This window comes from Dermochelys coriacea, chromosome 26 (genome assembly GCF_009764565.3).
Source record: "Dermochelys coriacea isolate rDerCor1 chromosome 26, rDerCor1.pri.v4, whole genome shotgun sequence".
Classification (NCBI taxonomy): domain Eukaryota; kingdom Metazoa; phylum Chordata; order Testudines; family Dermochelyidae; genus Dermochelys; species Dermochelys coriacea.
The window spans coordinates 13,871,860-13,884,767 of NC_050093.1; the positions used below are offsets into that span (position 1 = coordinate 13,871,860).

Genomic DNA, 12,908 nt, shown 5'->3' on the forward strand with positions numbered 1-12,908 from the left:
GTTACAAAGTCACTTCTTAAAGGTTTTGTTGTTTGTTTCTAAGCTTTTCTGGGTGAAGTAGTGTATAAAGATTTGTTTTCTCTTGATTGGGGTTAAATTCTTTCCAGGCTTGGGTTTAGCAGAAGATGATTCCTTATTTGTGGTAGTTTTTCCACTCCCATAGTGTGAATGTTTCAGTTTAAAGCATCAACCTGTAGTTGCATACGGTAGGTTGGTAAATGTTGCATAGATTAATATCAACAAGCTTAGTATGAAGCTGGAGAGCTCTCCTCCCTTGGGCGGTATCAGCCCAGATCAAACTTCCTTTTTCTTGCGTTGCAGTCCCTCTTTGTGCAGTTAGAATGTCAGTGCTTCTGATACTGCCTTTTAAACTGCAAGTTTCATCTCCTTTGCTATTTGGCACTAATGCTCGTTTAGAAACATTGAGAAGATTTTTCCATAGCTGGCATTTTTGTGATTCCTGCATTATTTTTGGTATCTGGTCCATATTTTCTCGAGTTTTTTACAGATTTTGTAGTTCAGTGTAACCTAGTTTGTACCCAGGGTACTTCTCTGCCCCCCTGTGGGGTAGTATCTCAGCACCTCACAATCGCTACTGGATTTATCTATCCTGACAGCACCCCATGAGGTAGGGCAGTGCTATGATCCGCATTGTCCAGGCCCAGAGAGAGACTCAGGGTCCCTTCCAGCCCTGCATTTCTATAATTCTGTGACAAGTGGCTTGTCCAGGATCAGGCAGGTAGTCTATTGGACCCCAGTCTCCGATGTCCCAGGCTAGTGCTCTAGCCCCTGGGCCATGCTGCCTCTCTGATTTGTGTCAGGACGGGATAAAGTAGCTGTGGTCCAACAAGCAGAGCCATCCGTGCCTTTCTGTTGTTGTCAGGTTCACCATTGGGCAGTGAGTTCCACTGCAGCCCTTTGGGGAGGTGAAAGAAAATCTGCCTGCGGAGAACCCTCTTGTTCTTCTATTGGGGACAGAGACCAATATTTGAATGGTTACATGTGTTCTGTTCACGCTGTTACAGGGGTGTTTGTTTGCATGGGATGGTCTGGTATGTGTCCCCATAGCACAGTCCTTATAACATGACTGCAGTTGGCGAACAGACTGCTACCTCCATTCCTCGGAGCGGGAGCGGATGGTGGAAAGTGCCGGGGTAGAGGATCTGTGTGTGGCACTGGGTTGTTTGCCTTGTTTGGAGCGGTGGGAAAGAGCTAGGTTGCTCCACATTGACACTGGCCTTGACAGCTGGGCTTCTGAGTTAGTGCTGCCCATGGCACTCCAATAGCAAATGCAAACTCATTCACATTTAACATGGTCTGTTTCTGTTTGCCTTCAAAGGAACAGCTTGAAGATGCCAAATATGAGTATGCTGTGGAGTACCAGCAAAGGCCAGACTTGGAGGGGAAAGGGTTATGTGCCCGAGCGCTGTACGACTATCAGGCCGGTACGTGGCTTCCTTTATCTCTCTGTAATCCTGAGAATTGACAGCCCTGTGGTCTCTGTGTCACACACATTCCCACCCCAGTGCCTCTAAGTGTGCACGTACTCACCTGCACTCAGGGGAGCCTGGGAAAGTCCCACCTGTATCCTGTGCAGTGATGCGGATCCAGACGGGTGATGGAGCCTGGCGTACTTCAAAGCACAGCAGTGCAGCTAAGTAACTTCCTTTGGCAATCTGTTGCCACGCACAGCTGCGAGTGCAATGCAGCCTTGCTGTGCAACAGTGTCTTTCATACAGCCTGTATCCAAAAACAATGCAGTATTTGATGCCATCCCTTCCATTCCTGAACTCCCTACCCCTCTTACCTTCCCAGTCTCTCTCCTCTGGCTCCTTTCCCTCGGCCTCCAAGAACACTGGACCAGATTCTCAACTTGTGTAAATCATAGTAGCTTAGTGGATGTCAATGAACTTATAACATTTTGATGATCTAACCCATCATTTTCTGCTACCCTTAAAATATGGCTCTGCTCTGAAGAGTGACAGTCAGGCTGGCACCATAACAAAGAGGAAAGCACCCAAAGTGACGCAGGTTCCTAAGCGAGTCAGGTGCTTTTGAAAATTTTACCCCCTAAGCCCTGCTTTAAATACAAATCACCATGCAGCCATGACAGCTCCACAGATATGGGGCCTCCAGATTCATTGACCACAGAAAGCAGTTATCCTAGATAACATAGCAAGAGCAGGGAAAATGAGTCCACAGTGAGTCTGTGTTTTGACAGCGGATTCCAAACAAAACCTGACATATTTTGTAAAACTTTCAAGACCCCTCACGACCTGTCCCCAGCCGACTAGTGTCTCTTATTCAGTATCAAAAGGTTGGCCTCCACCTCCAATCTGCCCGTGATTCCAGCCTCCATCGCCCACTGGTTAAATTTTCAAACAGGCACTGTTTGTGCCTTCTCCTACACTGCCCCTCAGGTTGGGAGAAGTGCCCCATAAACACAAGCAAAACTCCCTCATCCACCTTCAAATCCCTCCTTGAAATTCTGCTTTGCTGTTATGCCTGCAGAATACTTGACAATGGTTAAAGCTGCTGCCTAGCATGATAGGGTTCTGCTCCAGGACTAGGGCTCCTAGGAGTTACAGTAATACAAATAACAGTGTTTCTCGCAGATGGATTTTGTGCAGGGCACCAAAAATGCCATTAAAGGGGAAGAGCAACCTTAGGCAGCCACGGGGTTTAGGGATGGAGAGCTTTCAGTGTGTCCCTGTATTTTCCCCAATAGTTTGTGTGACGTCAGTTAGCTTCTGACCTTCCCCTGCTCTGTCTCATTTCAGCCGATGACACGGAGATCTCTTTTGACCCTGAGAACATCATCACCAATATCGAGATGATCGATGAGGGCTGGTGGCGTGGCTATGGCCCAGATGGCCACTTCGGCATGTTCCCTGCCAACTACGTGGAACTGATAGAATAAGTGGCCCGTGGGGGAAGGAGGATGGGGAGCAGTTACCCCTAAAAGTGGCTTGATGAAATCTGATTCTTCAGCATTTAAATTGTGTGGCTTTTAAGGCGTGACGTGCCATACTCTGCTCCCCTGGCACCAGGGCAGAACCCAGCAGTGCTCTGTTGCCTCTTTCCCTCCAACTTAATGGGCATTTCTTGGTGAAGGTCTGAAGTGAGCCGTGGCCACTTGCATAACTTGCCTACACGTTTCACTCAAAAGCTGAAACCTTTTAAGGGGGAGGGACGGATGACTGCTCCCTACCTGGTATTCAGGAAAAAAGTGCCCCCACTTCAGAACAGGGGTCTCTCATGGAGGAAAAGGGCCCCCCAGCCAGATCTGCGAGGGAATGGTAATCAGACGGGCTCTGATTTAACATTCCATATGGCTCAGCAGGGTTAATGCTGCAAAGACCGACACCAAGCAGTCGGGCAATGCGCGAGTTAGCGTTCTATTAGCAACACCGTCTCCCTGAGCACACGCGATTAAATTATACGTCCTACAGTCTAGCCAGTGCGGCTGCACGGGTGGTGCGAGGTCAAGTTACCGTTGCTCGTAGAATCCTGATTTTTTGCATTTTCTGCTGTCTGTGGGGCTTCAGCTCGCAAACTGCCCATTGTACTCCAGCACGGTTTGCATTTAGTTTCCACTGCGTGTGAGGTGGGAATGAAAAGGATGAATCCCTGTCGCAACTGAACACTATATGGAGCTGAGCAGTTGCTTGTCAGGCTGTTGCAGCATCTTGTACAATTCCTTCAGGGCAGTGGTCAGTTGCAGAACTCGGCTAAGGATATTTGCCCTGCATGCATAGTAACAATATTTCATTTACCGTAAGTCCTCTTGGCCTCTCCCAGAGGGGTTCCTCACCAGGGACTAGCAATGGGTGCACAGTAATCTTTTCTATTAGCCATGGGGACCCAGGGGTCGCGTAGATTTCTCAAAGTGCTCAAAGTCGTCTTTTCCCCAAAAGGAGACTCTTCTGGGAAATTGAGCAAGGCAAACCTCGAGATTTGTAATGAACCCTACCTCCTTAATCACGGTGTCCCCTGCCTTATATATAATACAGTAACTATCACTGTGCCCTAGAAACAATGGGGATCCTTACTCAGCTATTCCTACCCTCCTTCTTTCCTATTACAAGTTTTCCTCCCTTATGTTGCTTTAACAAACAAACAAACATGGTTCGAAAGACGCTGGAGCCCGTATTCCCCAGCTCTGACTTGCCCCTTCCCGGCTGCTCACTCTCCTTGAAGCTGCAGAGAGAATGTCCTGGCTGCTCCAGCCCGGACTCCTCCCACCCTAGGACTCTCCAGCTGCAGGGAGAACTACTCCAAGCCGATTCTGTGCCATGTGGGCTCTGAAAGCCGTGTGTTGCTTCCTTCCCATCTGCTCATCCTGCCTCACCCGCCTCGTGGGCTTGTGTCTGTGTGAACTTTCTCTCTCATTTTTTCCCTTTGGAGTGCTGATGGAAACAATAAAGGGCTTTTCTGTGGTGATGGCTGCAGCCAGTCGCTGGGGTGTCACTGACCCTTAGAGTTGTTGGTTACAGGGCTCATCAGTGTGTTGGGGCTTCGATTGCACCCTTCCTTCTGTTCTGGTCAGAACCTCCTGCTGACGGTGGAGGCTTCGCATTTGGATACAGGCTTGGGGCAGGCAGAGCCTGTGGTGTTTAATCAACAGTTTGAATCTTAAACAAGAACTTGTGGCCATATGAAATGCCTTACTCTGGTCCCGTAGCCTCTTGGACTTGGCCCATCCTTGGAAACGTTTCCGCTGTCTGCCTCAGTCTGTCCTGTTTAGGCTGGGCTCCATATAGCATCTCCAGCAGTGGGGGCCAGCATTTGTACCTGCTTAGATTGCCAGCTGCTTGATTCTCAGGCTCTCTCAGAGATCCCTGACCACAACCGTAACGGTGTGACCACCTGGGCTCTTGTCCAGTATTTCTCTTACCTGCATAGAATAGTTCTGGGGGAAGGTGTCTCCCCCATCCTCCTCTACAGGGAAGACTGATGGAAAGAAGTCATTCAGCAGCAGCGTGACCTAGGGGGATGGAGCTCTGGACTGGGACGCGGCAGACGTGTGTTCTATTCCTGGCTCTGCAGTTAGCCTGCTGGGTGAATTTAGGCAAGTCACATCCCTGCTCCGTGCCTCGGTTTCCCCATGAACAAGACATCAAGATTGGCATGTTTGCTCCAGAGGTTGGGGGACTAAGATGAAACAAAAGCTGTTCTGCAAGCTAGGGTGGAGGTGGATAGTGCTTTAGTGGGACAGGTGGTGCAGTGAGAGAAGTGGCAAAGGAAGCAAAAGTGGAGGGAGTGAATCCGAGGATGGGAGGGGGAGGCTGCTGTGGATGGGGTCCTTAAAGGCCGGAGACAGGGTGAGCAGTGTAAAAGGGAATGGACTGGCTACCAAAAGGGAGTTGAGTTTCGGAGAGGTCTGTTGGCCTAAATTTTCATTTCTGTGGTTTTGTGGCTTCAAGTCAGGGTTGGTACATACATAACATGTCAAGTTGCTTCACAATGTATGGGGTGTGTATGTGTTTGCATGCCTACACCTCCCCCCTCTCACACACACACACTGCTTTAAAAGGGCCAATTTCCCAAAGTGGAAAACAACTTCTGAGCAAAATCAATTGAGAGGAAAATGTTTGAACAACAGTTGAACAAGAACTGGGAGTTAAAAAATACTTAGCTAGTGGCTCAGACGACCACGATTGTGTAATCCTGAAAGACAGTTTTGTTTTGTTAAAAGGGCACCCTGGGGAAGCAGGGAAGTGAAAGCACCAATAATAAACTACATCTAGCTAAACAAGGGGAAAAAGGGGAAGTGGAGTGCAGTGAACATAAATTAGCAGTTATTCAATGCATAACCCAATTCATATGAGATGCTGAAGCCACCTGTGGCTGTGGCCGGCAGGGGTGGCGCAAGAACATGGGACAGTCAATTAAACAAAAAGGTGGGAAATTCAAAACTAGTAAAAAAGAAAAGGAGTACTTGTGGCACCTTAGAGACTAACAAATTTGTTAGTCTCTAAGGTGCCACAAGTACTCCTTTTCTTTTTTGCGAATACAGACTAACACGGCTGCTACTCTGAAACCTGTTATTTCAAAACTAGTAAGAGGAAATACTTTTTCAAGCTGCATGATTAGGCTGTGGAACTCACTGCCACAGGATGTTATGGGGGCCAAGAATGTAGCTGTATTGGGTAAGAGATTGGACATTTGTATGGCTAATGAGAACAGGTAGAGTGAATGCTAACTCGAGGAGTTCTTTCAGTAGTGTTCCCGTGGGTGCTCCAGGGGCACGTGTACCTCAAGAGCTCGATTGGAGTCTTTGTTAGCAGTGTCCATTGAGCCTGCACATGCACTTTGTACAGCCTCATGCGATGTACTGAATGCATAGGACTGCGGGTGAACCACCATCCTCAGTTCATTCTCTCCTGCTTCGCCCTGGGACGGAGCCCTAGGGTGTCCCCCTTGTGCATGCCTCAGCTTGTTCTGCAGTTGTTTTCACTAGGTTCATGTTAGTTTTCACTATAGAATTAGATAGTCGTGAGAGGATGGTGGAGCATTCCCTTGCACCTGCTTTGGAACTGTGTCAGGAGATCCCCTCGTACCTCGATCTCTGGACAGATCCAGCCCCCCTTCGACTTCAGCCCAGGTCTCCTGTAAGAAGGGGGAGGGCTGCGGAGAAAAGGAGTTTGGTCTCCCACCCACAAGGAGCTGGCTCTCAAAAGGCCCCAATCTCCTGCTACGGAGTCAGAGGCAAAAAGAAAAGGAGTACCCGTGGCACCTTAGAGACTAACAAATTTTTCAGAGGCGTTGACCTCGTGGGTCGGGCCTGTGGATGCACAAGACGCTTCTTCCTCGGGTACCACACTGTGACAAGGATCCTCCTCCACAACAGGGGTGGTGAGAGCAGCTCTGAGTGCCACCCATTCTTCTATATGGCACCCCCCCCACCAAAGGCCAGACGGATCCTGGGCTGCAAAGTGACAGCCATTTGTCAGACCTCTGGCCCCATTGCAGAGACACACAGGTTGGGAAGTCCCCTCTACCAACCCCCCAGCACGAGGAGACCTTTGAAGACTAGGGCAGCTAAAAACCCACTCGAAGAAGGTGAGGTTTCTCATGCTGGGCAGTTGCTGTACTTCAAGATGTCCCCTTCTGGGTGCTCTGCTCCCCACACTCCTTCCCCCCTGCTTTGGACTGTTCTTCACTGGACGTCCGGCTGCAGGAGGACTGAGCAGATGGCCGGTGCAGCCCTAGCTACCCGGGCTGAGGTTGCACGGTGCTCACGTGTTGGCTGAATGGACACTGCTAGCGGAAGATCTCCCAGCCAGGGCTCGAGAGGTGCCCGCGCCCCGAACTGGAGACTCCCAGGGGGAGCCAGGTCGGAGACTTAGTTACTGCCCAGGGTGAGGAGCCTCGTCATGGAGGGGGGGGAAATTCCATTTTCATACTTCAGGGCTTCAACTAATTTCTATTAGGGATCAGGATGAGACCGAGGTGGGGACAGATTATCCCCCATCTGCTATTCCGGCGTTTCCTGCACTTTCCTGTGAGGCATCTGATGTACTGTGGTCAGGACACGGAGCGAGGTGGACCCTGGGCCACTCCAGGCTGGTAACTCCTGGGGGTGGTCGTGGGGAGGCAACGCAGATAATGTTTTAGAAGATATTGGGCGCAATATAAGCTCTGGCGGTAGGCTAGGGCCATTGCTAGAGGGAGAGGATGGAAATGCCAGTGAACTGCCGGGAGACTGGGCAGAGGGGCTGGGGGACAAAGAAAACGGTGAAGCCAATGAGCAGGGAGAGAGAACGTTGCCTGGACACACGGAGAAGAGCAGCCTCTGGCCTGTACCCAGCTTTGGGCTCTGCCAGGCTTCCACGCCCGGCTCTGTCCAGGCTCACCTGCTGACCCGAGGTGAGTCACAACCCCACCTAGTGCCTCAGTTTCCCCTTCTTACTGGAGCTAACAGTGGGTGCGCTCCTGCGTGCGGGAGAGCAGGGTCAGGCCCTGGCAGGGGATGTGTCTGCAGGAATTGGGCTGAATGGGGCAGAGAAGCTCGCTTGGCATCTCTGACTCAGACTCCAGTGGGGCTCACGCTCTTCATCACCTCCCCACCCAGTCCCTTCCTCAGAGACCCACCAAGAAATGCCATTATCCTGGCATGACAGGACCCCCTGCCCTCAGCCCAGAGCCTTGTTATGGCCCAAGAGTGCCAGACTGCTGGGGGGGGGGGTTCAGATCCACCACCCGGGGATGGGGGGAAGGGGTTGGGCAATTGCTCATTTATTCATTTTTATTCCCGACCCCCCACGCCCTGTGCTAGGTCCCAGCATGGCCTTGCTCCCCCCACGCTCCAGCCTGTAGCCGTGGGGTCGGAGGCAGGTTTGAAAGTCGGCCCCCCCAGGCCTTTCAGCCAGACTCAGCCAAGGATGCCGAGGCTGGAGTGGGTCAGTCCCTGCGAGCCGGTACGCGGGGGTGGCAGCAGCTGGCGTGGGATCGAGTAAACGGGGTCAGGCGGGCGCAGCAGAGAGAGCAAGAGGGATAATCGGATTGCGGCCTGGCCCTCCATTTCATTTCCTCCGCCCCAGCCCGGGGAGTCCTTCTCCGGGGACCCCCAGCCAGCTGCAGAGAGGCCATTAGGCTAATGGCAGCGCCGGGGCTCGGGGAGCGGCTGGGCTCGGCTGTCTGTCTCTCTCTGCACAGCCCCTCCTCCCCCTTTCATTACAGGGAGTGCAGCGCTGCTAGACGAGCCCAGGCCTGAGCCCCGGAGGCCAACGCCCCCCGTTTATCCCCGGGGCACGTGACAGGGCAGGGGCCCGGCTCCCGGCCGCCCTGAGAACGGGGCAATCAGCGCACTGGGGTTACACAGCTCCCCAAGGCTGGGGACTGGCATGGCCCCACACAGCCCGAGGGCTGGCTTTCCCTGCTAGCTGGGGGGGTGGGGGCTCAGGGACTCAGGGGTCAGAGCTGTGCAAAGATGAAGGGGTGGCAGTGCCCCCCCCCCAGGCCGGGCCTGTAGGGCTCGGTACTGACTCCAGGGCTGGGTAGGATGGTCTGGCTCTGCCTCAATGGGGGGCTTTGCAGGGGCACAGAGGCTGCCCTGCCATGCCCCCTCCCGGCCCTTCCTCCTGTCCCCCTCTGCTCCACGCCTGCTCCACCCCCTGTGCCCAGGGCTGCTGGAGCAGCAGTGGGGAGCTGGTGGGCTGGGCTCTCTCCACCCAGTGGAGGGTGTTTGCACTTCCTGCTGCCCCTGGCACAAAGGGGCCCCAGTGCAGAGGGCTCAGGCCCTTGGCCTGCAGAGGCCTCTGGGCCTGCACCCCCTCTTAGCGCTTCTCAGGCCGCCGGTGACCCTGCATCCTGTGGCCCCAATATGGGATTCCCCTGCTGTCTGCAGGGTCCGTGTGGGGGGTGCCCGGGCTGCCTGGCTTGGCCTCCCCACAGGGCGGGGCCCCCCTCAACCAGGTGGCCCCTAACGCGTTTCCAGCTGATGCGGCTGTCGGCTCGTGTTGTTACAGGGCTGGCTGGTGCCCACGTGGCCCCAATCCTCTTAAAGGGATGAAGTGGCATAATCCAGCGGAGGCAGGGCATTCCCCTTCCCCCTGCAGGGGTTCAAACATCTGGAAAGCCGTGGCCCTCCTATTGCAAAGCCGGGCGGGGAGGGAGCTGGCAGCCTGGCTCCATCTCTCTGCTTCCCTTCCTGGCAAGCCGCATGGGATGGGAGCTGAGGCTGGATGCAGCTCGTTGCAGCTGTGGCCACTGCATCCTTGCAGGCAGAACATGCCCAGCCAGGCACCCCCCGGCCCAGTGTCTTTCTGACCAACAGCTGCTGGTTCTGCTGCTGGAAGCCGTGGCCTCCACGGGGCCCCCATACACAGCTCCCCGCAGCATCCCCAAACCACCCACCAGAGATTTCTGGCCCCAAATCTCCTGCCCTGGGAGGAGAACTAGGGCCTGGGAGCAGCTTCCTCCAGCGGCATTATTGTGTGTCCCCCGCCCCCACGGTAACCCCAGCTGGGATTTTCAATCTGGCTTTCCATGTCCCAAACTCTCATAACCTCGCCTAATCGCCATTACTGTTCAGCTCCCTGTCTGCCGCCCAGCTTGGACCCGGCCCTGCCGCCCCCTCACGTAGCCCAGTACCCCCTCCTCTCCCTGCCGTCCCCTCATGTTACCCCGCTGCCCCCTGCTCGCCCTGCCACCCCCTCACGTAGCCCTGCCACCCCCTCACGTAGCCCAGTACCCCTTCCTCTCCCTGCCATCCCCTCATGTTACCCCCCTGCTTGCCCTGCCACCCCCTCATGTAGCCCTGCCGCCCCCTTCCACTCCCTGCCGCCCCCTCACTTAGCTCAGTACCCCCTCCTCTCCCTGCCATCCCCTCATGTTACCCCGCTGCCCCCTGCTCGCCCTGCCACCCCCTCACATAGCCCTGCCGCCCCCTTCCACTCCCTGCCGCCCCCTCACTTAGCTCAGTGCCCCCTCCTCTCCCTGCCACCCCCTCACATAGCCCAGTACCCCCTCCTCTCCCTGCTGTCCCCTCATGTTACCCTGCCCTCCCCACATCCCTGCCCCCCCACATATCCCTACAGCCCCCTGCTCTCCCTGCCACTCCTCATGTATCCTTGCTGCCCCCATACATGTCTCTCCTTGACCCCCCCGCCTTCCCCCCTGCTTGTCTCCCTGCCGTACCTGCTGCCTTTGCTCTACCTCTCCTCCACCCCCGGCCATCACACCTGCACCCTGGCCCCTTTCTCTCCCCTCTCCAGGAGGCAATGGGGCCTGCTCCATCCCTTAGGTGCCACCTGCAACCACGCTAGCTAAACCACTCGTGACTGTGTGTGTGGACTGTTTGAAGCTGGCTCGGCTCCGTCCAGCTCACGTTGTAACCTCTGGCAGGAGCTAAGCAGGGTAAACCGTGAGCGGTTGCACCTGTGGGGTGGGGGCACCATAGCAGGAGGGGGTGGGTAGTAACTCAGGAGTGGGGATTGGACTATGGGGCAGGGGGATGCACCCCCGAGAAGGGGAAGAGAAGGAGAAGCGTAGAGCAGGGAAAGAAAAAGAAAGCAAGGAAAAGAAACGCCCGCTGGGAGATGCAGCCTAACAGCTGCCCTGTCCCGGGTCCAGGCTGCCACCCCCGCAAGTTCCCCCCACCCCATCCCCGTCTTTGTTCCTGGTGGCCTGGACGTTTCGGATCAGTGCCGGCGCCAGGAGCAGCCTCGGAGCCAGATCGCTGACCTGCTGCATGTAGGGATCTTCCATTTGGCCCCCATTAGCTTCCTCCTGAGCCCCCTGTCCCGGGGAAACTCTCCCTACTGCTCTCCCATGCATACCCTGCCCATTGGCCTTGTTTGAGCTCCCTGACCTGGAGGGACAAAAGACCCCCTAGCCCCTTGCTCCCCCCTGCCCTGGGGAAAGCCCCTCCCTGCTCCCCTATGAGTCCCCGGCCCTGGGGGAAAACCCCCACTGCTCCCTCATGTGCCCCCATTGCTCCCTGGTGGTGTCGTCCTCCCCGGAGGAACCCCCTATCCTGGATGGGTCAAGGAAGAGCCTTTCCCAGTTTCCATGGCACTCGGTTGAGGTTGATATTTTGTTGGGTTGTTTTTTACGGAAATCCCCAGCGAGACACAAGGCCCCCATAGTCCGCGTCACCAGGGGAACGACCTCCGGCCCAGCCGGGCAGAAGGCGCCTGGGAGCAGAGCAATGGCTGCATTGTTGGCTCCCTTTGTTCCTGCGCGGAAACGGGTGGGACTCCGCTCAACCCCCAGGGCCCAATATAGCAGCCCCTGAGCCTGGGCTTCCTGTGTCACGGGACCCCCGTGCAACCTCTTGTGGGGTCCCCAAACGTTACAATGGCTGGGGTCTGCTCAACAGGGCCGGGAGAGGTGCCCCCCCCGCCATGTGGGAGAAGCTATAGACACTGTGCCTCATTTCATCGGGCAGCTGACTAGGGAAGGGGAGGAGGAGGGCAGGGACCAGGCAGCCTGATGGTGCCAAGAGGAGAGACAAGGAATTGATCAGGCTTCTCCCAAGGGGGGAATCTGTTCCCATTAATGTAAGTAGCTGGGGGCTAGGGAATTGCCATCACTCACAGCGGGAATGTGCCCCCGAGCACAGAGCAGGGCAGAGTTGTCCCCAGCCATCTCCCCCTCAGAGATCAGGATCTCCCAGCTAGGATGGGTTCGCACTTGGATCTGATCGACGCCGTGACTGCTCTGCATCCTGGCCAGCCCCAAATCATGAGTCGGGTGGCAAAACAATCCCAGGATTGGCTCAAAACACATGCAATTTTTTAAAAATAATCACGAAATGTCAGGGTCTTTCTACTGGCTGCTGGGTTACGTGCCTGTTGGGGTCAAACTTTCCTCTGCAGTCCGGAGAGCTAGGAGATTCTTTTAAAAAAGAAAAGCTGAGAGTCCCACATGACCACCTGACTCCAGGAGCTGGGGCTTTAAGAGAGTGAAACTGGCCATCAAATCAGGCAAGGCAGGAGCACTGCCTCCTAGAGGGACAAGGGGATATTGTAGAGTTTCCCCAGCCCTCACTGGGATTCTCCCAGTGCAACCTGCCTGGGCAGAGGTGGACGAATGCTTTCCAACCTTCGCAGCCATGTTTCTCCCCATTTCACAGATTTCCAGGCTAGCAGGGACCGCTGAGATCATGCAGTTTGAGCTCCTGCATAACTCCGGCCGGAGACCCTCCCCAGTGCCTGCTGCATCTGACTCATTAGCTCTTGGATGAGGAAGAGCGGCTCTTTTAGAAAGAGACCTCCAGTCTTGATACAAGCTCTGGGTCTGAATAACGAGGCCAGACCTTCCTGGGGCAGTGCCTCTCCTCACAGCTCAGAATCCTAGCCAGAGAATCCTAGACGCCTGTGGATGGGAAGGCACCCCCAGTGGGACATGGTGCACCCCCAGTGGGACATGGTGCACCCCCAGTGGGACACTAGCACAGC

General features: G+C 54.8%; 1 protein-coding gene across 1 annotated transcript in view; it reads left to right on the forward strand.

The window, feature by feature from the left end:
• The window catches only part of DBNL (drebrin like), a 36,252-nt gene extending 31,809 nt beyond the window's left edge, over positions 1-4,443 (forward strand). The window contains exons 13-14 of the mRNA XM_038384940.2: positions 1,340-1,445; positions 2,781-4,443. Coding sequence (XP_038240868.1) covers positions 1,340-1,445; positions 2,781-2,920 — 246 coding nt within the window. The 3' untranslated portion in view covers positions 2,921-4,443. The remainder of the gene's footprint in view (positions 1-1,339; positions 1,446-2,780) is intronic.
• Positions 4,444-12,908: the final 8,465 nt, after the last annotated feature.